The 26,567-nt window shown below is 41.7% G+C and overlaps 1 protein-coding gene across 3 annotated transcripts in view; it reads right to left on the minus strand.

Annotated features, from left to right (window-relative positions):
• Positions 1 to 26,187, minus strand: part of LOC120742988 (whirlin-like) — a 60,279-nt gene extending 34,092 nt beyond the window's left edge. For 2 of the 3 annotated variants that reach the window (XM_040046529.1, XM_040046528.1), the window contains exons 1-2: positions 25,086 to 26,185; positions 3,667 to 3,843 (exon numbers count right to left, since the gene is read on the minus strand). In XM_040046529.1, the coding sequence (XP_039902463.1) occupies positions 3,667 to 3,843; positions 25,086 to 25,787 (879 nt within the window). In that variant the 5' untranslated portion in view covers positions 25,788 to 26,185. Of the gene's footprint in view, positions 1 to 3,666; positions 3,844 to 25,085 lie in introns of all 3 variants that reach the window. The other variant, XM_040046530.1, reaches the window with a different exon arrangement.
• Between the last annotated feature and the right edge of the window lie 380 nt (positions 26,188 to 26,567).

The following is a 26,567-nucleotide window of genomic DNA, read 5'->3' on the forward strand; positions in this document are numbered from 1 at the left end:
ATTACAACCCATCCATTAGAAAATGCTGTTGTTGTTGTTGTTGTTTTAACTAGTTGATCTCATTTCAGTCAGTTAACCAAAGTGGATTTAAACATTATTTCTGGAAAGACACTGATCTGAATATCCTTCCATCAGAGAAGCAGAAGCTCTGAAACTCAGTGACCTGAGGTGGACAAACAGCCCCTGGTCTGCATACTCATCTGTGTCTACTCTAATAGCAAACTATTCACTGAGTGAACTGTCTTGTCTATGTATTAGATTTTGTTTTCATTCGGTGTTCAGATTACAATGGTTGGGCATATAGTAAGTGATCAGTTTATTCTGCAAACCAATATAATTTTAGAGACCATAAAGACCACCCAATTCAACAGTCTGCCACTAAGGAAGGGAGACCATGCAAGCTGACACAAGATAAAAAGTGGGGTTATAGTAGAGATGGACCAATCTGATATACAGTGTCGGTATCAAACATAAAAAAGTGGTACGGTGCCATCTCTAGTATAAAGGCTGAACAGGTCAAATTGAACATCAAAACTTGTGACAAAAAGCTCACAGCCACACTGCACTGCTGTGCTTCCTGCTACTACTAATACTGCTGCTGGAGGGCAAAAGATTCCTCCATAAAGACGCCAATACTGGACAGTCTGCAGTACTACAGGACAAAAAGAGCTGCTTTTTTCTTTTTTGCACCCGTGTTGATCCAAAACTATTTGAGTCATCTATCCATGGAGGAAAAATGAAGATGGGAAGAGAAACTTTTGAGATTTGTGACTGATATTTTGCCCCAGCAACTTTATTTAAGAATATCAACGTGTTGATTTGAATTACTTACATAGTAATTGTGAAGGTAGGGCTGTGCGATATGACCAAAATCTCATATCCCGATATAAATCGCAAAAATGTAACATTTCCTGTAAATTCTGTGAATCTCGGGCAGCTCGACTTGCCTGAAGTGTTTCCAGCTGCGCGTCCTTCACCCGGAGTCGAGTGTTTTAACCGATGCATGAAACTATACATTTTTAGACATAAGCCATATTTATTACACGGCGTGCTGCGGGGAAAAGCCTGTTCTAACGTTTGAGTCTAAGGTTTATTTTTTAGCACCTGGCGGCTCTTTTTTACTCTTTTTTACTTCTCATCCGTAAATAATCTTTCACGTGATTCAGTTTATTTTGAAAAGTCTTGATGCACGTGCAATCATCCAGGAAAGTAAATCTCCAAAAGTTGATTCTGTTCATCTGGACGTAGCGTTTTGTGGGAGAAACGTTTCGTCACTCATCCAAGTGACTATTTTGAAAAGTCTCAACAGGATCTTGAGCTTTATTGTGAAAGGTTTATGTGGAACATAAACAAGCGGACACGTGATGGTGTTACCGTCGTTGTTGCTAACCACAACGCATAAAAACAGGCGCTTGTCCGTCTGTAATGTGGTTATATTAAATATAAGAGAAAGAGAGAAGTTTAATAAATGAATACAGCCACTACAGCGACATCAGAACCATGAACAAATGTTGCCGTAAACAGTTTATTTTGCGACACCACGGAACAAACGATAGCGTAAAATGAAACGATAGATGTTTTTATATCGTCACACGATATATATCGTTATATCGAACAGCCCTATGTGAAGGTGATATCTATTCATCCTCACTGATTTAAACCAAAGAAAACTGAATGACAGATACTCTCTGAAAGGTTTGAATTCTACTGATGCCTCTTACATCACCGAGAGTCCAGTTCCAGTGTTTGTCCAATGCAGTGCAGCTTTTTCATCACACTGGTATGAGTTGGTGTTTGGGCCGTGATTCGCTTCTGTGGCAGGTGCACTCTTGCACTTCGTGAGGACACTGCGTGCACTCACTCATGAGGACGGAGCAAAATTATCACAAACAGCTCTTCTACTGTCTTTCACCATGATGGTGTTAAAAGCTCCATCCAGCATTTTAATTTTCTGTGGTCTCTGCATTTCTTGTATTCACGAATAATTCCCATTGTGGAGAATGTAATAGTCCAGGATCCATCCAGACTCCAACCGAAGGCCTTTTCTAGGGTCTTCATCAAAAGGAAACAGACCATAATCTGAAACCTGTCCATTTTGAGCTGGTCTCTGATGATCAGTAGGACTGTAGACAGCCTGCTGTCAAAGCAACTTTCTTGACAAATTTTCTTGCCAGGCGATATGGACCTCCACCTTATCCATCCATCCACCTCCAGTTATCCTTTTCAGGGTGGCACTGGGGGCACTGGAGCCTATCCCAGCTGACTTAGAGCTAGACCTTATAGCTGAGAAAAATCCAGCCTTGGATATCTACTGATCCTCACAACTTCAGTTCTTGTGCTGAAGCGTTTCAGGCACGTCAGCCCTGAGAGGACTCCCATCACCCACAAGTCCTGCTCCTCTACATGTAATAAATGTAATATTGCAGGATAAATACAGTTGGTGACAGTACAGGTTGTTCTTACACATATACACTTACCAGGATGAGTAACTTGACTGTGAAAACACTCACCTGATGAGTTTACTTTGTGCTCTCAATACATCTTTAGATTTGTTTTGAATTCAGACACGAGATCGTCTTTCACTCTCTGCTGCAGGCTGGATGCTTTAAAATAGCAACATTTGAACTTTGTGTCTCTGTGGCTCCAATGTAAGACTTGGAATATCGTGTAATCCAAGGTTAGTCCAAGTATGTACATCTTTACTCATAGTATGAAGTGAACAACATAAAGTAATTTATTTCTCCTTTCATTTATTATGTTTTCTTAGATTTATACTGATTGATGAACTTTTGGATAAAGTATGCCAGTGTGTGAATGTGTGTGTGAATGTGTGTGTGAATGTGTGTGTGAATGGGTGTGGATGACTGAACGTGTAAAGCGCTTTGGGGTCCTTAGGGACTAGTAAAGCGCTATACAGATACAGGCCATTTACCATAATTTGTCTATATGTAGTTGATTTTCAGTGCTACTTCTGCAAACATGCCCGTCATCACCCACATGTTGCCTGCATGTGTGTAGACCTGAAGACACTGCGTGACGGCAGAGACAAGAGTTCTGAAAGATTCAGTTTAAAGACTTTCAAACATGAATGTCTGTTTTCCCCGAGAAAGCATCTTCAACAATGGTGTTCTCTATAAGTGAGAGCTTTGACAAACATTTAACATCTTTCAGTAATTTCACTGGTTTTCTTTCCAGACTTTGCACATAATTACACTCATATAAAAGTGACATCCTCTCAAATTTGGTCTACTATGGGAACAGCAAATGACAATTTAGAGTTACAATGCAAAGTAACAGGATTGATTTTTTGGTGAGTCATTTTGAGCAAACCTTTTCTTTGCCAGCAGTCACTGGATGAAAGGCCTGTGCTGGGTGATTTTATTTTAGGATGAGTCTGTCTTTCAAAATGTCGGCAGAAAAGATCATGAGGACCTTAGAGGAATATACTGCAGCCCCAAGCTGACTGCTGTCAGACGCAGGAGGAGGACAACTGCAAAAACCTGGTAATAAATCCTTGATAATAAATAGTTCTGGATCTGACAGCTGCTTTAAAAGAACTCTCGCAACATCTTTGTTTCCAGTGACAACAGTCTCAAGTGTTTGTATACTTCAGTCTGCTGGTCCTCCATATTTCACCGCCAATACACAATTCCACTTTGTTCTTACCGTTCGCTCTTCCATCCTGTGCCCGTGCCTTTGACTGTCTTCCTGGCTATCAGGTGGCGGGGAGACACTCCGGCCCTGCGGGTCCACCCAGCTGTACAGATTGTTGGTGATGTAGCCGCCAGGAGTCGGTCCCATGGAGCACACAGACATGTTCAGCGTCTTGCATCCTTTTAGCACCTGTATTCCAAGGACAGTGACGTTGCAGATTCCATTAACGTGCAACAGCAGACTTTATACCCTCACACATGTGTTATTTCATGTTATTTTGACGCTCAATAAACAGCGACCCTGAATGTAATATTTTATTGCAGAGAAGTTTGGCCTCTGATCAATCAGGGCCCCGTATGCTCTTATTTCACCCGTCCAATTCCACTAGTCACCGGAAAAATACATTTTAAGGAATTTGACATCTCTGAAAACATTTGGAGTCAAGTAAGACAAAATAAAATTGATAATTGACTAATCAGCTATTTGATTTGCATGTAAACAATGCCATACTGTTAGCTTTTTGTTGTTTGTTTGTTTTACTGTAGATTATGCAAAAAGTGACAGATAGAGGACAAATGAGACCTTGAAGCATCAGTTGAAGAAGTTCAGACTGTTCAAGATGAGCTTTTGTTTGGTGACATTATAACACACCGACAACTGACAGGAGCTGAGACCAGAGACGGAGAAAAATGGATCCAAAAAATGGATTTAAATGTTCATTTTTATAAGACCTACAAGAAGTTCAAACTCCATGGGGAAGAACACAGTTTGTATAACTGAACAACACATTTGCAAACAGGGCAAGCTTCTCATACACAGTGTGCAGGTGAAAGACACAATAACATGATGCTGTTTGAATATTTCAACAGCGCTTGGTCTGTTGGAGGTTAAATTATGTATATGTTTGAACAGGAAACGGGACAAGACCAAATATGGAAGCAAAAACATTAAAGAACAAAACATGCATGTACATGAAGGACAAATAATGGCTTTTATGGCCAGATTTCCTTGTTTTAACACTCTGTTTATCTTCACTACAATGAAATCTTTTGTATTTTCTGAGTCATGTATTTTCAGTGGCTGAGCACCAACAACACAAATACAGACAAAAGTTTGCATTATTACTATTTTATTCAATATATTTTTGCTACTTTTTGCTACTGTGGACCCTACACAACTAAAAACTGTATACATGGGACTACATGTCTACATGAACTTAATGTTACCAATGAACTCTCTTAACAGGAAGAACCAGGCAGCCATCTGCTCTGACTGATGGAGGTGAGGAGACGTAGACAGCAGAGATTCATAATAGCCAATGATTCCATTCAAAGTGATATATAAACATGAAGGGGTGAGTGAAGGAGAAACACTGGGAAGCAACTGTTGTTGTGATTTGGAAACATAAACATTACAAAGCAAACAAACATAAACAATATAACTTTATATAAAACTGAGCTGAATTCAAAGTCCCCTGCAGCTCCAAACTACTGTGCACTTTTTATGTTTCTTCTGCCTTTTCGTTGCATCCTCCTGCAACGCACTGATCACTTTCAGTCATCAGGAACTAACAGGCATCGTCCTTTGCCTGAACCCAGACTTTACTTCAGATTGGACCGACCGGGCGCTCCATTTGTTATTTCAGCAAGTGATGCAAACGGCGCAGGGAGAGGAAACAAGAGCAAGGATGAAGAGCTGTCTATCCAATCCAGCGGCGAAACCAAACCAGGCCATGTCCATTCAGCGCAGGCGATTTAATCTACCTCATGAGCTAACACTAACCATAGTTACCATTGTTTACATTCGTCCGAATGCTAACGTTAGCACCCAACCACTTCCAACTTATTATAAGTGAACAGCAGAGAGGGACCTGTTGGGCGTCCATGTTGTTGCTGGGAACTTTAATAAGCCATGTTTGAAATCTGTACTCCCCAAATTCCACCAGCATGTTTAAGTGTCCTACCAGTGGGGACAGGACACTGGACTGTGTGTACAGTAGCATCAGTGCAACATCCCTCTGCCACTGTGGACAATCTTACAACCTCTCTCCACTCCTCATCCCTGCCTCCACCCCCTCAAGAAACAAACCCCTACAAGCAAATTAAAACATGACCAGATGATGCTCCAGCTACAGGACTGGTTTGAGCTGACAGGTCCATCTTTGAACATCTTGACGTGGAGACTTTCACTCAGTCTGTGCTCTTCTACATTAAGTGCTGTGTAGAGAATGTGACAGTGACTAAAACCATCCAGGTTTTTCTTAAACGGGGGACAGTTCTCTCTATAGCCAACCTGAGGAGGGCTTCCTCAGAGACAACAACCCCCACCAGGTGTGGAGAGGCATCCAAGCCCCCCAACCCCCGACAGCAGCCTAAAACTCACAGAGGAGTGCAACACCTTCTTTGCTCAGTTTGAGGCTGATACTACGGTGGCCCTGAGAGGCCAAACGGACTGCAACTTCAGAAAACACTTGCAAAAAGAAAAATGCAGCAAAAAGAAAAACGCTGCAAAAAGAAAGACGCTGCACTGCAACTTCAAGAAAAACGCTGCACTGCAAAAAGAAAAACGCTGCAAAAAGAAAGACGCTGCACTGCAACTTCAAGAAAAACGCTGCACTGCAAAAAGAAAAACGCTGCAAAAAGAAAAGCGCTGCAAAAGCACACAAAGCACAACGGAAATAGGAAAAAAGACAACGGAAATGTTCCTGGGGAGACAATAACCCGACGGACCAGTTGCACGAACCAAAACAAGCTGTCTTTTTTTTTTTTTTTTTTTACCAAAACAAGCTGTCTGTCACTATCCGATCCGTACCGGAAACCCGATCGGTCACCCGCATGCGCAGGGGTTTTCTTCTTCTTCTGTTCGTTTAATGGCAGTTTACTCCCCAGTGTACGAGGATACCGCCACCTGCTGACTGAGCTAGTGAACCCTATTGTAAACTGAATTAGCGTCATCACAAACGTGTGTTACATTTGATTTAGTGATAATCGAGTGTGTTTATGCTTGTCTGTGTGGAGAGGATTGTTGGAATAGTGATGATGATGTCCGCTATCACTGTCAATTGCCAGTAAACACTTCATCTGGCTGATGAACCTTCACGTGACATATTATAAAGTCTGTATTATTAACTCTGTCATTAGGCACCATTCTTCTTATTTGACGGTGCTGTTGTTCAATCGGGGAACGCTCTCTGTTGAGGAGAAAAGAAAAACTTTGTTGCGGTTACGGATTATCCATTGTTTAAATGTCCCGGTAGTCAAAAAGGCTGTTGAGAAATGCTAGGAGCTAAATGGGTGCTAACCGTGTCATTCAAATATATTGAATGTCGCAATGTTGGCAAAGAGAGGAAGTGACGTAAGATTTGCGCATGCGGGGTACCGTGCAACTGGTCCGTCGGGTTATTGTCTCCCCAGGAACATTTCCGTTGTCTTTTTTCCTATTTCCGTTGTGCTTTGTGTGATGCAGCGCTTCTCAGCGTTTTCTTTTTGCAGGCAGGTTTCTGAAGCGTGCAGGTCTTTCTTTTGTAGCATTTTCTTTTGAATGCAGTTTTTCCTGAAGTGCAGCCGTCTTTCTTTTGCAGGTTTCGTTTGCGCATTTTCTTTTTCAGTTTCTGAAGTTGTCCGTTTTGCCCTCAGGGCGTATGATAGTGGTATAGACATATACTACAGACCTGTAGCCCCAGTCTGTAGTCAGGGTTTTGCGCAGATATCTCCCATCAGGGGTCCTAAACCCCTCCCACGACCTTCATCAGTTTGTTTACAGAGCAAACGGGGATGCCACGACCATCATCCTTCAGTGAGAGCTGACCTATCTGGAGAACAGGGAGATCTACATGAGGATGCTCTTCGTGGACTACAGCTCAGCTTCCAACACCATAGTACCACCAAACTGGACCATCTTCACCTGTCACCTGCTCCTGAATCAGCTTCTTAACAAACCAACGTGTAAATTTTTTGTCTCAGAAACTTTTCTTACCACACCTTTTCTCTTCATTCAAGTTTCCACTAATGTGTTTTGATACAGCACTCTGTGAACAGCCAGCCTATTCAGCAGCGACCATCTGTGGGTGATGGAGGGTGCTGATGTTTGTCACCTGCACAGCTATCAAGTTAGCAGACTTCCCCGTGATTGCAGATGTGTTTACTGAACTAGGCGAGAGATATGTGGTATTTATACTGTTGATTTGCTCTGACTGAAAACTACATATTTAAATAATTTGAGGTACTGGTTTTCTGATTTTCATGGGCTATATAAAAGCTTTCCTTTTTGAAATAAGTTACAGAGAATTATTTTTCTTTTTTTCCTTGTGCATTAGTATGTTCACACTAACAGAAATGACTGAATAACACAATACAGTTTATACTAACTGTTATACTAACGGGGCAGACCATAGCAAAAAAAGGTAATAACAGTGGGGGGAACCATAGCCCTGCCCCCCATGACACAAAGCTGACGTGTACCGTAAACCTACGCATACAGGTCAGGATTTAAGGTTTGACTCTCATCATCCACTGGAGCACAAACTGGGCGTCATCAGGACGCTACAACACAGAGTGAACACCAAGAAGAAGAAGAAGTCACTTCGATAAGTGATGAAACTCCAGACGTCCAGATGAACAGAATCTATCACATATGAATACACTTAATGCTTCATTCAGCTCATGCAGTTTATCTTCAGATTTGTCCTCACTTCATTCTTACATAAACATCCATGTCCACATAATTTGGTTTTAATCCAGTTGCACAGAAATGCTTTCTTCGACCCTTTCTGTTCAGAACTCCGTGTCTGCTGATCAGAATATAATCAATGCAATTTATTTTATTAAATCATAACTTTAAAGTCAGACATTCTTTTAGATTAGTGGCTTCTTGGTGTTTGCACATGCTGCACTCTGTTTTAGCACTCTGTACCACTTTTAACAACAAGGTTGGATGTTAAGATCTTTTAGTCTCTTTCAGGTGCGATAACAGGTAAGTCATGGGTGCTTCAGTCTGTCTGTTATATGGTGTTTCATGGCTTGCAATGTTCTGCTAGTCCTAAAAATGCTACTACCTTCAATCAACTATTCATGGAGCTGTTCTCTTGCTTGTAGACTGACAGTATACGCCTACTTCTTTGACAGTTTTTCAACTTGACTAGATGAGTAATTATTCTTAAAGCAAAAAAGAATGTTTTCAGAAACTTTAGTTTCTGATAGAAAAAGTAATTAACCAGGGAGGCAAAAGGAACAACTTTGTTTTCCCTTATGTGATAACTTTATAAGATAAACTCGAGAATTTTCTCCAAGCGTCCCAGTGAAGTTCAGAACCAGCAAAGCCCTCAGATGAAACCCGTTCCTCTCCAGGACAAAGCACAACCTAAACCATATAGTGTGTGCTGTGCAACACAGTGGACCCTTAAAAAGATCAAACGCTAAGACCTTTTACCCTCTCTATAAACTTTCATAGACATGCAGGAGACCAGGTCAACAGGACAGTACATCAATGCCCAAAGGAGAAAGGACACTATTTCAAGCATGCTAATATTCCCATTAGGATCCAGTGGAAAACAGCCAGTGGAAACTGTGCCACCACTGGCTGAAGACAAAGGAAGAGGAAGGTTTGTTAAGTGGGAAAGGACATTTAAAGTCCCTGATGATAGGAACTATGACTATGATAAAGGGAAAGGGTTGGCTTACATGATGGAGAGAAGAAAACTAAATATACTGTGTAAAACCAGATAAACGGGAGGAAAGGCCAGGAGCACTGGAGGCAGATTCAAGCTGTTCTACCATGGTGTTGGTAGAAGAAAGAGGATATAAACAGGATTGTGACGAGAGTGTCCAAAAGGCTCATGAGTTTGAAGCTGGAAATTGAAGGGATAATATTAAATGTTGACAGTAAATATGCCCTTCAGGTTGGATTTGTACCACAGGGACCACCGTTGCCTTCAAATTCCACATCTTCTCTAGGTATTCTCTAAGCCCCTGCAGTTTCTTCTAATGTTCATTTTTCCTTATGTTGCTATCACCTAGAACTGTCGCTACGGCCTTCGTCCTCTGCTTGTCCACCAACACTACATCCTGTTGTTTAACCATTAGCAGGTTTTCTGTCTGTATCTGGAAGTCCCTCAGGATTTTGGCTCGGTCATTCTCAAACACCCTAGAGGTTAGTCCGTGGGCCATATTTGGCAGAGATGTTCCTGCACTATGCTAGTCACTTAGTTCCATGTAACTCCCTGCTAGCATCTTGCACCTTGTTTTTATGTGCTGGATTGTCTCAGGGGCATACCTGCACAACCTGAACTTGGAGTCTTGCCTGGTGTAGTAGCCTCTATTAATCTTGTGCTTAAAGCTTGTTCCTGTGATTACTCTCTGCTGTCGTAACTTAGTCTGTATCTCAGTGTCAGTAGTTTCCCGTTTTATTTTGGCATCTGGTCTTCCCTGTATCTTGTGTCTCTATTGCCTCAGCCTTCCCTTGCTTTTTGTCACATTCTCCTGTGTGGTTGTGTCCTCCCTCCCAGTAAGTTTTCCCTGTTGAGTTCTTTTTAAAAATGAAAAATGTCTTTTTCATGAGCGATCTGGGCAAGAGGGAAGAAGATAACTGTTCTATGCAAATATCTGAAATGGACGAAAATTACTGTATTGACTATAATGCAGAACAGAAAAGTAGGTGCACTAACGGGTTATAAAAATATTTGCAAAACAGGTAATTTTTTTATAAGCGAACCCCTTCATAACTTCATTTTCTTCATAACCTTTATATAAGCTAAGCCCTTCGTAACGGCTGTTGAGTACAGGCACAGGAAACATAAGCAAAGACATTAGAGATTAAAAAAAACCAGAAATATCTGAAATTATTTTTGGCACACATTAACTTTTTGGCAAAGGTGAGTGTGTTATCGCTGGCTGTGCTGTGCAGCTGAACTGGGCAGATGGTTCAAAACGCATATAAACATTAAATAAAAAGTGAAGGCCTGAAAGGCAGTGCGGAGGACGTAAAGGGCTTTAAAATGTGTTTCTTCTGTTTTTGTAGCCAGCTGTGAAACTAGTTTTATCATTACAAACTTAACCTCTTCAAAAAATGGTGTCTTTGCCATTGCTGCAGTTGTTACAGGTCCGGGTCAAAATGAAACCTTCTGGCAGTGCTAGTGTTAAATGTGTTATCCTGTTACTGTTTATATTAGTCTGCTTGAAGCATCTCACATCTCCTTGTAATGAGAGTGGTAAAGATTGGAATCAGTCACCTCACTTCCAGTTTTTCATTGTGACATATTAGGCCTCAAACGTTATCAGTCACATGATCACAATTTGATACAAGCCGCTTAAAAAGCGCGAAACAGGCTTCGGAGCCTCAAAGTCCCATCGATAATAAAACCTCTTTTTACTTTACTCCTCTTGTTACTCCTCGAGTCCTGCTTTCTGGGTCCAACTCTCCCAGCAACACAGCCAGCCCTGACAATTAGACTTCTCCACAGACAATAAAATAACTGACCCAGTTAAGCTACAGAGATTGATAGTGGTCTGCAACTAGAGCTTCACTAACAAATGGCAGACAGAAAATGCTGGATAACAAAGTATGTCACCGCGGGCGAGTCACTTTTCTTTGTTCAGCCTTGCATCATAGCAGTGCTGAGGCAGAAGTAGCTGTTCTATTCTGAGCTCAGTGTTTCTGCAAGCTCAGAGCCATCCAGAGCAGGAAAGAATCAAAGATGGGTGCTGTAACAAGCAGAGACAAGTGGCACTCAAGTGCAATTTGAGCTATATATGCATCCCCACAATGCTTCAACTGTGAGGGAGTGGGTGGAAGAGGAGCTCTTAGCAGCCCTTGCATGGGGCTGGATGGGTAGGTGGTTAAAGAGAGAAAAAGAAGGGAAATGTTTCTATGATAAAATGGATTTATTTTTATGCTGGAGGCGAGGTGATTCACAGGACAAAATGACAGTGCCGAGGTCAGCACTGGTCACTCAGATTATAAGGGCCACAGTGAGGGCCCTTAATTGTGACTGAATCACTACTTCTGCCTCTAAGCATTGCTCATGCTTAAGTGTCGGTTTGTTTTCTACTCTTTCTGCAGAATAAGAAATCTGAAACGGTCCAAGAAAAGTCCAAATCATTTAAATCCTTTTTTCATCAGGTTTCATGGTTGATGGTTTTTTCATGCTAGCCTGGAGAAAACAAAACACAACAAATAAACAACTTGATTCATGCTTGATTTAATTATTTTTAAATAAATCTATACCAGTATTATTTCATTCATAATTATATCGATTCGCTGGCTCAGCTCAAGTTGTTACTTGCATGTTAAATTTAAAGCTTAATGTAATGAACATTAGTAAAACATGTGTAGTGTGTTTGTGTGTACCAACAGCAATACACACACATGTGTAAATCTTTCTCAATAGTCTAAATTTGTAGTCGGCTGCTTTGATTTGGTTTTCTCTTCTGCTATGTGGCACTATCTGTTTGTGTGTCTGTGTGTGTGTAGATGTGTCGACTGTCATCTCTAATCTGCCATGCCAGCTGTTTTCCTGCACTTCATCTATCATAGTTGCTGCATCTGAATTCTCTTTCTCTTGCTGCCTCAGTCTCTCTGAAGCCCACAGACATGTATGTGTACCTGAACTGCAGATTCAATTCAATTCAATTTTATTTATATAGCGCCAAATCACAACAAAAGTCGCCTCAAGGCGCTTCATAGATACAGAGAAAAACCCAACAATCATGTGACCCCCTATGAGCAAGCACTTTGGCGACAGTGGGAAGGAAAAACTCCCTTTTAACAGGAAGAAACCTCCAGCAGAACCAGGCTCAGGGAGGGGCGGGGCCATCTGCTGTGATTGGTTGGGGTGAGAGAAGGAAGACAGGATAAAGACATGCTGTGGAAGAGAGACAGAGATTAATAACAGATATGATTCAATGCAGAGAGGTCTGTTAATACATAGTGAGTGAGAAAGGTGACTGGAAAGGAAAAACTCAATGCATCATGGGAATCCCCCGGCAGCCTACGTCTATTGCAGCATAACTAAGGGAGGATTCAGGGTCACCTGGTCCAGCCCTAACTATATGCTTTAGCAAAAAGGAAAGTTTGAAGCCTAATCTTAAAAGTAGAGATAGTGTCTGTCTCCTGAATCCAAACTGGAAGCTGGTTCCACAGAAGAGGGGCCTGAAAACTGAAGGCTCTGCCTCCCATTCTACTTTTAAATACTCTAGGAACAACAAGTAGGCCTGCAGAGCGAGAGCGAAGCGCTCTAATAGGGTGATATGGTACTACAAGGTCATTAAGATCAGATGGGGCCTGATTATTTAAGACCTTGTATGTGAGGAGCAGGATTTTGAATTCTGGATTTAACAGGAAGCCAAAACAGGAGAAATCTGCTCTCTCTTTCTAGTCCCTGTCAGGACTCTTGCTGCAGCATTTTGGATTAGCTGAAGGCTTTTCAGTGAGTTTTTAGGACTTCCTGATAATAATGAATTACAGTCGTCCAGCCTGGAAGTAATAAATGCATGAACTCGTTTTTCAGCGTCACTCTGAGACAGGATATTTCTAATTTTAGAGATGTTGCACAAATGGAAGAAAGCAGTCTTACATATTTGTTTAATATGTGCATTGAAGGACATGTCCTGGTCAGAAATGACTCCAGGGTTCCTCACAGTGTTACTGGAGGCCAAGGTAATGCCATCCAGAGTAAGAATCTGCTTAGATACCATATTTCTAAGCTTTTCAGGGCCGAGTACAATAACCTCAGTTTGATCTGAATTAAGAAGCAGAAAGTTAGTGGCCATCCAGGTCTTTATGTCTTTAAGACATTCCTGCAGTTTAACTCATTGGTGTGTGTTATCTGGCTTCATGGACAGATAGAGCTGGGTGTCATCTGCATAGCAGTGTAAATGTATGCTATGTCTTCTAATGATGCTGCCTAAGGGAAGCATGTATAATGTAAACAGAATTGGTCCTAGCACTGAACCCTGTGGAACTCCATAATTAACCTCAGTGTGTGAAGAGGACTCTCCATTTACATGCACAAACTGGAGTCTATTAGATAGATATGATACAAACCACTGCAGTGCAGTACCTGTAATACCTACAGCATGTTCTAATCGCTCTAATAGGATATTATGGTCGACAGTATCGAACGCTGCACTGAGGTCTAGCAGGACAAGCACAGAGATGAGTCCACTGTCAGAGGCCGTAAGAAGATCATTTGTAACCTTCACTAAAGCTGTTTCTGTGCTGTGATGAGCTCTGAAACCTGACTGAAACTCTTCAAATAAACCATTCCTCTGCAGATGATCTGTTAGCTGTTTGACAACTACTCTTTCAAGGATGTTTGATATAAAGGAAGGTTGGAGATTGGCCTATAATTAGCTAAGACTGCTGGGTCTAGAGATGCTTTTTGAGTAAAGGTTTAACTGCAGCCAGCTTGAAGGCCTGTGGTACATAGCCGATCATTAGAGATAGGTTGATCATATTTAAGATCGAAGAATTAATTAATGGCAGGACTTCTTTGAGCATGACATTCCCAAACAAATATTTCTTTGGTACGTTTTCTATAACAAATAATATATAAACTAATAAATATGCATTCACACCTAGTCTGCTGTGAGAGTGCCGGCTTGCTGCTGCAGCTCCTGCAGTTTCTTGTGTTTTTCTACATAGTTTCTTATAGTTGTAGATAATGTTTTTAGAATGTTAGTTTTTAAAAACTATGGACCTTAGTCAATTTTTCTGTGCTTTTATGGTGCTCACAGGCTTTTTTCATGGGGGTGGGGGGACCAACAGCTGATAAAAACTGACTACAACCTGACTCTGGTGCTACTCCTAAAAAGCCTTTGAAAAAAGGTGTGTTTTTAAAAGTGATTTCAAGTGTTGGGGCCAGCCTAATATGAAGGGCAGTTTATTCCATAATTTGGGGGCCAAAACAGCAAAAGCTCGGTCCCCCCGGTGTTTCAGTCTCAACATGGGGACAGCAAGGAGTGACTGGTCAGTTAATGTGAGAGACCTTTGTGGAGTGTATCGGTGTAGGTCTGACAGGTAAGAAGGAGCCATTTAAAGCTTTAAAAGCAAACAATGAAATGTTACAATTTTAAAATGATTCTAAAATGGACAGGCAGCAGTGTAAAGACGCACTGACACCAAATATAGTATTAAAGTGACATTAATACCATCCAACCACAAGGTGCTCAGGATGGGTGTCACCACTTCTACTGTCTCCTGGATTGCTGACTGTAAGAGAGCCCTCAGTTTGTACAGCTGGGGGGGGGCATCATTCTACATTCCTAAGATTTCATTCCAGTGCAACAGCAGAACATCCTACCTGGAGAATTTCTGTGATGACACTGCAGGTGGGCAGGAGTTGAAATACAGGGAACTGGTGAGAAACTTTAGTGAGTGCTCCAGCTACAGGACTGGTTTGAGCTGACAGGTCCATCTTTGAACATCTTGACCTGGAGACTTTCACTCAGTCTGTGCTCTTCTACATTAAGTGCTGTGTAGAGAATGTGACAGTGACTAAAACCATCCAGGTTTTTCTTAAACGGGGGACAGTTCTCTCTACAGCCAACCTGAGGAGGGCTTCCTCAGAGACAACAACCCCCACCAGATGTGGAGAGGCATCCAAGCCCCCCAACCCCCGACAGCAGCCTAAAACTCACAGAGGAGTGCAACACCTTCTTTGCTCAGTTTGAGGCTGATACAGACTGGTATAGACATCCTCAACTACAGACCTGTAGCCCTCACGTCTGTAGTCAGGAATTGTTTTGAGCAGATAGTGTCTCAGCATATCAGAGGCTGTCTAAACCCCTCCCACGACCTTCATCAGTTTGTTTACAGAGCAAATGAGGATACCATGACTAGGACTGTGGGATATGACCAAAACCTCATATCCCGATATAAGACATCTATCGTCCCGATAACGATATAAATCACAAAAATGTAACATTTTCTGTAAATTCTGTGAATCTCGGGCAGCTCGACTTGCATGAAGTGTTTCCAGCTGCGCGTCGTGTAGCTGGAGTCGAGTGTTTTAACCGATGCATCAAACGATACACTTTTAGACATAAGTTGTAACGGCCGCCGTTTTCTTTGTGAGTATTTATTACACGGCGTGCTGCGGGGAAAAGCCTGTTCTAACGTTTGAGTCTAAGGTTTATTTTTTAGCACCTGGCGTCTTTTTTGCTTCTCATCCGTAAATAATCTGCTCTTTCACGTGATTCAGTTTATTTTGAAAAGTCTCAACAGGATCTTGAGCTTTATTGTGAAAGGTTTATGTGGAAAATAAACAAGCGGACACGCGATGGTGTTACCGTCATTGTTGCTAACGACAACGCATAAAAACAGGCGCTTGTCCGTCAGTAGTGTGGTTATATTAAATATAAGAGAAAGAGAGAACTTTAATAAATTAATATAGCCACTACAGTGACCATCAAAACCATGAAAAAATATTGCTGTAAACAGTTTATTTTGTGACACCACGAAACAAACGATAGCGTAAAATGAAATGACAGACGTTTTTATATCGTCACACGATATATATCGTTATATCGAACAGCCCTAGGAGAAGAGTAGTCGGATGGTAACGAAGAGAGGGAAGGTAGTCAGAACTGAGGGGATCGAAATACCAGAAGGCAACGTTGCAGACATAGAGGACAGCTACAAGTACCTGGAGATCCCGCAGGCAAATGGGAACCATGAAGAGGCCGCTAGGAAAGCTGCAACCACCAAGTACCTGCAGAGGGTCAGGCAAGTCCTGAGGAGTTCGCTGAATGATAAGAACAACATCCGGGCCATCAACACCTACACCCTGCCCGTGATCAGGCACCCTGCTGGGATAATAAGGAGGCCAGAGGACGAGATCAAAGCTGCTGACATCAAGACCAGAAAACTCCTGACTATGAATGGAGGGTTTCATCCCAAGTTCAGCACCCTGTAGGCGAGTGGCTCCAGCAGATCCCGGGAACAACATCGGAGATCTCTGTCCAGAAGAGCGCAGTCCTTGGAACAGCTAAGATACTGCAGGACCCTCAAGCTCCCAGGCCTCTGGTAGAGGATCTGAGCATGAGGGATAAAGACTACAGGAGTGAGAGGAGTATTTTTTCTATATATATATTACAATAAAGTTGTCAGATGGTGGGTCTGTGACAGAGAAATCTGCAATAGATTGCTTTTTTAAGTATAAAAATTCAAACCTACAAAAACATATTTAGTTTTTCATGTCTAATATTTGGAATAAGTCCTACAAAAAATGTTCTGTAGAGAACAACTGGATCCTGGAGATCACTCCGCCTGTGCTGATCACACAATCGTGCAATACTGTGACCACGGTCCTGCTCTCCGATCTCCTGTAGCAGCAGAACATGATGTCAGACTGCTGCCTCTCTCTTCAGGGAACTGAATCAATTCGGTTTCTCCCACACACTGATGTCTGTTACTTAGAATATGTGCTTTGCATAGAGAGCTGCATTCAAGGGCCCTTGACAGTAACATAACTTTGGGCTTATCAAGCTGACAGCAAAGGATAACTTACTCCTCCTCCTCCTCCATTTGAAAAGCTGCTATTTTGGGAGCTCATCGAAGGCCGGTGCCTGTGAAGTCATCTGATTGTGATTATGTAATGTTATTTCTCCACATATAAGTAGAATGAAAGAGTCATTGTTTAAAAATAAATTCAAACACTTGCCAAAGTTAGACATGCTGCTGCTCTCAAAGATCACTACAAGCTGAACACACAGAAAATACTGCAATAAAGACTCAAAGTGCTTTTCACAGATTTCACAACATCTGATCTGCTGTTAACGTATAATAGTTTTGAGTCCACAAAAATGGATTCCCTCTGATGTTTACTATGAGATATACAAAACCACCACAGCATGTTTAAACCAGCGAAGAACAGTAATAAATGTCAAATAAATGTCAAATAAAATAAAGGGTTTGCACACAATGAAACCACTAAGAAAATGCTGAATTATATAATAAAAAACAAAACAAAGCCTGAGTCACATACTTTTCTGAAATTAATCTCACTTAATAGGTCAAGGTCGAGTTTATTTATATAGCACATTACCAGCAGTCTATGCTGCATAAAGTGCTTAACAATGTAAAATGCCACTAAAATAAATAAAATGCACAACAATGATGCAGTAAAATATAGATAAATAAATAAAATAAGTAAATATAAACAACTGAAACAACAACAACAAATAAGGCTTTTAAAACCAAGATGTTTTATTACCAAAATATTTAGGACAACGTGTGTTAAAAGCCAGAAGATAAAATGTGTCTTCCGTAACAATTTAAAACGGTCAAGTGGTTGTGCAGATCTAATAATGAGGGGAAGACTACTCCACAGTCCAGGGCCTGCCACAGAGAAGGCTCTGTCACCACGAGATTTCAGTTTAGACCGTGGAAAAGTTAAGGTTAGTTTTGACCTGGACTTCACCGTTCTTCCTGGAGCATAAATAAATAGGAGCTGAGACAGGTACGAAAGGGCTCGGCCGTTAAGTGATTAAAAAAAAGTAACATTTTAAATTGGACCCTGTGCAGAATAGGAAGCCAATGTAGAGAAGCCAAAACTGGGTAATATGCTCCTTCTGTTGTGCCAGTTAGCAGATGCTAAAGACGATAAATAGAGGCCTGGTCCAAACCAAAGTACAGAGAATTGCAGCAGTCCAGTCTGCAGTTAATGAACAGATGAATACTGTAGGTGGGAGTAGCTCAGGAGATAGAGCAGGTCATCTAATGTTAAGATGGTTGGTGGTTTGATCCCTGGCTCCCCCCAGTCTGCATGCCAAATATCCTTGGGCAAGATATTAGCCCCAAGTTGTTACTTACTAACTATCATTCACACTCTGAAGCATCCATCAGAGTGTGAATGATAGTAAGCACTTAAAGAAAGTATAGAAGGCAGTGCTTGTGTGAATGTGGCATGTTGTAGAGCGCTTTGAGTGCTCTGGGAGAGTAGAAAAGCACTATATAAGAATCAATTCATTTACCATGAATAACATGTTCAAACACGTTAGCTGGAAGCTATGATTTTACCTTGGCTCGCTGTTTTAAATGAAAAAAGCTTGATTGAACTACTGTGCTCACCTGCTTACACAGTTTAAAGGAACAGTCAAGGTTTTAACATTTGACTTACAATAGGAAGATAAAGGGCCAAGAGCGCTGTCAATGTGATTATTAACGAAGGTGCCAAATATGACAACTTCTGTTTTGTTTTAATTTAAATAAAAATTTACAGACATCCACATGTCCCTGCGTTTAAAGATGGATAGATCTCCAAGTCATCTGCAAAACAGTGAAATGAAAATTTTTTACCGTGAGAAAATAGACCCCAGTGGCAACATATACAGTGCAAATAAGGCAGGACCTAAAAGAGAGCCTTGAGGTACACCATAATTAAGAGGGGCTATTTTGGAGCTGTGGGGGCACATGTTGACATAAAAGGTTTTTCCAGATAAGTAGGACTGAAAACACTGAAGAGCAGACCCTTTTAGGCCAGCATATGATTCCAGCCATGAAAGCAGGATATCATGATCGACCATCAAAGGTTGCTGTCAGGTCCAACAACAAGAGGGCAGCAGGGCTGCCACAATCTAGAGTTAAAAGAATGTCACCGTCTGGCACTGAGTGCAACACTGTATGTGTTGCACTCAAATGCAGACCAAAAACAGAATGTGAAACGTGACGTGGATTAACACAAAACGAGCAGTTTTAGTTCATGGGTGAAACTAAACAATAACCTAAACTGGGGGAACTAAAACATGAAAAAACCTTAAACATGGTGAACTGACATGGAAACCTGAAGTGGACGAGCAGATGACCTGATAAGGAATGAGTGGAAACACACGGACTAAATACACACAGGAGGAAAATGAGGGAAGTGGGAACACATGGCGAAACAGCTGACGCACATGAACATAACGACGTCACAAGGGGAGAGTAAAACTGAACACATTGAACATAGGAACACAGGACCTCTTCAAAATAAAACAGGAAACATAATGAGACACAAACATGAAACACATGAAGGGCGAGGGAGACTTAACAGGGGTTGAAAACACAAAGGGGAACTAACAAGCAAATGAACTTAGATAAGCTAATGAACTTAAACAAACCATAAACATCAAAATAAACTAAAATGCTGGGTCAAAAGACCCAGGATCGTGACGGACCTCATCAAAGAAAACAGAAAAAAAAAAAAAAACTAACAATCATCTATGAGCAAGCGCTTTGGTGACAGTGGGAAAGAAAAACTCGCTTTGAACAGGAAGAAACCTCCAGCAGAACCAGGCTCAGAGAGTTTTTCCAGCGTCACTCTGAGACAGGATATTTCTAATTTTAGAGATGTTGCACAAATGGAAAACCGGTGGCGCCAGTGTCCGGCAGCCTCGCCTCTGTCAGTGCGCCCCAGGGTGGCTGTGGCTACAATGTAGCTGCCATCACCAGTGTGCGAATGTGTGTGTGAATGGGTGGATGACTGTGTATAGTGTAAAGCGCTTTGGGGTCCTTAGGTATACAAATACAGGCCATTTATGTCTCAAGACAGCATCCTGGAGAATCTGACCTCCATACCTCATTTAATGAGGATGAAATTCCAGGCTAGGATACAGTTATGTAAAAGAAGGAAGGGAGGCAGGGAGGAGGAAAGCATGTGTAGTGGTGTAAGACAGAGAGGGTGAGCCAGAATCTTCTCGTGCACCTGTAAAAGCACACTGTGTTTACATGCGTGTTAGGTTTTCTGCCTGAATTGCTTTGGACACACAGGCAGCACAGAACATGCTCCACATGTCTTACGTTGTCTGCATGTCCTGGACAAATATTAACATAAATGTATAAATTGCCAAACTTTCGGCAACAAAATTAATTTCATGGCTGCAAAGTAATTGTAAGTTACCACAACAGCAGTAGGCATGCTGTTCAGAAACACTGGTGTTTGTGTAGCCATAAACAATTCAACTTTCAATTCTATTCAATTTTATTTATATAGCACCAAATCACAACAACAGTCACCTCACGGCGCTTTATATTGTAACGTAGACCTACAATAATACATACAGAGAAAAAGCCAGCATCTGTCCTCGCTTGAGAAGCTAGTCAGAAAGACACTCTAAGCCCCAGAGGTCTTTGTTTTGTGCGCGATCAATCATCTACCTGGAGCCCCGTTGCTGTCCAGCTGTCTGAACAAACTATGTCGACCAATCATGTTAGCATTATGTGTTTGCCTGGGTGCAGCAGTCTTTTGTCTCTGAGCCACAGAGAGCAGGTCCATGGTGCTATGTAGAATTCATTTCAAATTCTAACTGTTTTGATAATAAATTGAGAAAACTGATAATTGGAGTGTGTTTGTCTTCTCTCTCTCATTAAAAAAAACCCTACACCGACCATTAATTAATGTTTCAGTCTTAAATATGATCAGTCTGTTTCTATTAATGGCCTACAAAGCACAGACCTTCAAGCTGGCAGTAAACAACCATCAGCTGGCCCAGCTGTCTTAGCTACTTGTAGGACAAACTGAAAAACTTTTGAAAGAGTCGTTGTAAACAGCTAACTGATGACTGACTCTCCATCGGGTTTCAGAACTCCAATAATATTATTATGACCTCTGACAGTGGACTCCGCTCTGTGCTTGTCCTCAGTGCAGCGTTCAATACTGTTGACCATAATATTTTATTACAGGCCTTTGTGTCTTTGAGTTACAGCAGTTTCTTGGCGAATGATGAAAACTTGACGTGCCGCCATGAACATGCCGTTTCACAAAACCTTAAAACCTTCGCAATTTATCATTAAATTCAAAACGTCTGACTTCCTGTTGGGTTTAACATGTGGCTCCAAGAGACTGTTTTGCATGTCTTGATATCGTACATCAGGCGGTCAGAGGATGGGCCTTATCTACCAAGCTACTAAATTTAATCCAGTTAGTTACCGAGTGCATCTAGAGGACAGCTGACCGATAGAGCCGAGGGAATAGACACTATCATTTCTGCAGAATCAATTGCTACAGACTTCCGAACTTCATATAAATATCAAACTTGGCTCAAGAACAGTGCATAAATAGCTTCGTGGAATGGGCTTCCATGGCCTAGTGGCTGCATCAAAGCCTTACATCACCAAGCACAAAGCAAAACATGCAGCCACTGGACTCTACAGCAGGGGATATGTGTTGTCTGCAGTGATGAATCATGCTTCTTGCATGAGTCTTTGCCAGGACAACAATACCTGTCGGTAAAATAAAGTGGAGCAAATGCACTTATATGTGACCCACAATGTTTTAAAATTGTTCCTGTGCTTCTGGGCTGGTTTAACCTTCGCTAGAGTTGAACCAGTCTTTGTGGTTTTAATTTAGTGGAATATGAGCTCGATGGAACAACAGAGTCCAGGACTGCAGTGTAAATACCATTAAACAATGGATCTTGACAGTTCAGTGTAGAGTCTTGGCTCTAGCAAACAGATCTGCAGTTGTACATGTGATTGGAGCATGGATCATGGGTGTGGCTGTGGCATCAACTTCAAAAACGACAGGCATTGGTCAGAGAAAGTCACATCCTCAACACTACAGCAACAAGATTAGATCAAGCATAAGACCCAGCTCGTGATTGGATCCAGCAACCGTGATATTAACATAATCAAGAATTAAATACTGTCACATTTAGACTACTTTAGGCTACGTTCACTCTGCAGGTCTTGAAGCTCAATTCAGATTTTTGGATCAAATCCGATTTTTCTGTCTGCTTCTTCACACTACAAATAAAATGCGACAGCAAACGCGCTCTAGTGTGAACACTCAAAGCGGCCGCATGCGCAAAAGAAGACGTCACACACAACGCGCTCTGTTTAGACCCAGACCAAACAGTGTTGTGTGACTGATGGACCTTAAGACTTGTTTCGGACTTTACGTTTCCCAATTTTTGCTTTAAGTTATTTTGTTATCTACATTTGGCCTAATAATGATCCTTATTGCTGTTTTAGAGGAGCTTCAAAGGATAGCTGCAGATTTCTGTCAGAATCTGCAGATTATACAGTACAAAGAAAATGTTCACGTTTCTCCAACGTTGTCTTCCCAACAGTTTCACTGGATGGACAGGAAGCGTTCGCGAGGTCTTCTCCGGCGCTGATAATTGGCGTCTGTCTTGTGTCAGTGACGTAAAAGACGGATTTAATGCGACGTGACCATCAAACAGCAGTCGCAGATTTGTATCGTATTCAGCACCACATACCAAAGTGACCCAGGTCTGATTTGAAAATATCGGATTTGTGCCGTTCACACTGTCACACCATGATCGGATAGATGGGTCGCACAGGGTCAGAAAAGTCTTTCGCCTGCAGTGTGAACGTAGCCTCAGTTAACAATTCAGAAAACTCCAAGATAAAATTATGTCCTTAATTTGGCCATACATACCGATTTGTGAAATTTTAGCTTCATATTTCAAATAGTTTGCAAGAGGCATGTTTTTAAATGGACCGAATTCCAGCATGTTATTCTCACGTTTTAAACTCTGAAGCTATGTTTGAACATAAGTATCTCAAAAACTAAAAACTCCAACATGAAATTAATACAACTGAATAAGTTTCTGTAATTTATGAAAATTCAAGCCGTCCTATGAAGCCTGATATTTGAGGACACACGAATACAGAAAAAAGAAAATCACATTTCAAACGACACCTACTGACAATTTCTGATTGGTATCTATATTTGTATTTTGCAATAATGCAAAATTAACCTTTTAGAATCATTTTTACACTCTGCCAGTGTGAGCCAGGTATACGGTCACGTTGCTTCTGAGCTGTTCAGCCCTTGCTGAAATGATTCACTAACCCTTGCACAGGCAGGTAAAAGTGTCCTTTTTTCTGTTAAACAACACGTTACCCAAGGCCTGAGCCATTTTACCTCCACACAAAAGAGTCGTTTCTTTTAGAAGATATCTGAAAGTAGAGTGCAATTCAAACTTGCAAGGTCGTAAAATCATTCATCATCATCAGCGCATAAAACATGTATGTAGAATAATTAAACAGTCCATTAACAGTCCATATTTGTTCATTCAGCTTAAGTAACTTTCCTCCTACATCTTTTCATCTTCCACAATGTGTTTCTGCTGCGTCAAGCAAGAACCAAAATCTTAGAATCTGGCAACTACAACCTACAGTTTTAAAAGGTACAATGGATTTTAAGTGCTGCAAAGATTTATTTAATATGTTTTTGCTGTAAAGTTTGCACTTGGGTCTGGGTGTAATTTGTGTCCATCTTTCCACTAAGTTAGTTTTCAATAGCATACAAATTATTTTCATCCACATCCATAGGAGTAGGAGCTGGTCAAACTGGGGTCAGTTGGACCAGCAGTTAACCCATTACAGAATAAGTGACTGCAACCGAGATGGTGTAATGAAGAGTCCAATGTCAAACAGACGGAAACAACTTGAGATGTCAGAGATGAGCCAGCGCATTCTATGCTACATTTTGCTCTTATTTCATCCTGACTTGTTCTAATGCCATGCACAGAAAAAACTAATAAGGTGCTTGTTTGTCTGCATTTATTATAGAAACTTTGCTTATGCAAAACTGCCATGGAGATTTGTTTATTATAAACCAGCTGATTGCAAAAAAATCCAATGGTTGCTAAAGTGTTTTTAAATTGATAAAAAAAAAAAAGCTCATAACATTTTTTTTTAACCATTGACTGCATTACGTGGGAACAATAGCAACCATACCCAAAAGGTTTTTACCCCGAACAGTTTTGTAGGTCTAAGCCTGAGGTATATCCATCTGAAGCTAAAATGATCTAAAACTGAACTAAACTAGATGTGAGAAATATTTTTAGATATTTTGAATTTAAAAAAGATCTAAACTAAAAAGCTTCACTAAACCGCATACTAGTTTAATAAAAAAAATCTATGCAAATTGAAATCAAAATCTATAGCTAATATCTTTTGCTGTATTCTTTGGTAATGGGGTTAAATCTGTCAGCCTGCCTGATCAGGCTTCAGTGAATGATCACACAAAGTGTTGTTTGTACTGTATCTAATTTTAGATAATTGTGTGGTGAAGCACATTATCTCCACATGCAGTGTAGTGTTCCCTCAGAATGATCATCATCAAGGATTCCTGCTGTATGGATCATGAAATAAGAACTTCAGCCGGTCTACTTTACATTTTAGTTCATGTTGGTTCCCTGCCTGCAGCCAGATGTCAAGTGGTGTAGAAGATTAAAAAATAAATAAATAAATAATAATAAAAAGTTAAACTAGAGGTAGTTTAGCATTGGACCCGAGGGCTGGCACAGAAAGCAGCAGTGAAACAACGAGTGTGTTTTTAGGACAGCCGTGCATGGCCCAGTGCCTCCTTAGTAGTGTGTGCTTTCTCTGCCTACAGCATACACGGTTTGAATCTGCACAAAACCTGCAGCGCACACACCACAACAGTCGCACTCATAAACGCCAGCATTTGCGTCAAGTCCTACCTTCACCGCCTCTATGTGAGTGACATTGTCAAACAGGATGTCATTAGCGGCCACTATCTGGTCCCCGACTCTCAGTCCTTCTCTCTCAGCCGATGAGCCTGGCTCCACTAGGGACACATAGATGCCTACGCCGTGCTCTGAACCACCTCGAACGCTGAAGCCCAGACCCTCGTGGCTCCTGGAGCGCGTGAGGGTCACTTTGCGCGTATCTCCAAAGGGGCCCACGCAGAACGGTGGGACCACGCACGCAGCGAGTTCAGCAGCTGCGCTTAAACCGTCCGGGCAGCCCGACGACGACAGGACCTGCTCAGGGATGGAACTGGCAGCTGAATCTACCTCACCCGCAAAGTCCTCTGCGATGCCGTTGCTGGGGATGAGGTCCGACTTCAGATAGAGCCCCTCGGACGTGTACTGATCGAACAGCAGCTGGTCGGACCTCGGGATGACCAGGCGCAACATGGGCAAGAGGTGCCGTTTGTCTGGCGTGTTGAGAATCACTTTAAGAGTTTGAACCAAGTCGAAGACGTTGCGCTTGGCGTGGTAAACATTGAGACAGTGGATGAACTGCTCTCTCTCCCGGTCATTGAGCAGAATATTGAGAGCTTTGTGCAGCCTTCGGACGTTAGTCGAGAGCGCACGGCCGCCCAAGACGATCGAGTTCAACGACGTGTTGAGCGAAACGCTCTCGAGGTCAGCGCTCATCCTACAACATAACAGAGCGTCATACAGATACGAGGTTTGACCGTGAATATGATCAAATTCACCTCAAGTCGGCACTCCTCCTTAAAAGTAAAACTTGAAACGCGCATCAGACAGTTTCAGCAAGTGCCACGCACACGATGTAACACCTCGAAACAAAACATTTCCACAGCCGATGCCCGTATTCATCTGGCTCTGAACAAAGCAATATGTCCCCGCGTGTTTTATTCCATGCACAGCGCCAGCTCCACCGCCGTCCACGGAAAGCTCTCCTTATCAATATACACAATCTAACTGCACCTCATTCCAACATTTGATTCATTTTCCCTGCAGCTCGATCAGTTCTCCCAGCAAACTCAGCGCGCAGAGTGGAGCGCTGAACTCAACGCGCTGACCCTTTATATAGGAAATGACGCAGGTGCGCGCGTGTGTGTGTTGCTAAGAAACTGACAACACTATTCACCCTTATTTAAATTATTATGTTGGGCAATTACCTAATATTTTAGGCCACAGTGTAGATGAGCCGACCTGATGAACAAAAACAGATCCCTGTTCTGTCCAATCGAGATTTATCCAGACAACTTAAAAACAACGTGTAGGCTGGATCATCCACATGCATTTAGTAGTAGGTGTCGACTTATCAGTCTTTAAGCTGATAAAGCAAATATCTCTCAGAGGCATAACTAAAGCGTTTTCTAAGCAGCAGTTTATAGGAGCCTCCCCATGAGAGGAAGACTGTCTCACAAAACATTTGTGTTGCACTATTGTGCTGCTGAGGGGACA

Source organism: Simochromis diagramma, unplaced genomic scaffold (assembly GCF_900408965.1).
Source record: "Simochromis diagramma unplaced genomic scaffold, fSimDia1.1 OVJJ01000005.1, whole genome shotgun sequence".
NCBI lineage: Eukaryota > Metazoa > Chordata > Actinopteri > Cichliformes > Cichlidae > Simochromis > Simochromis diagramma.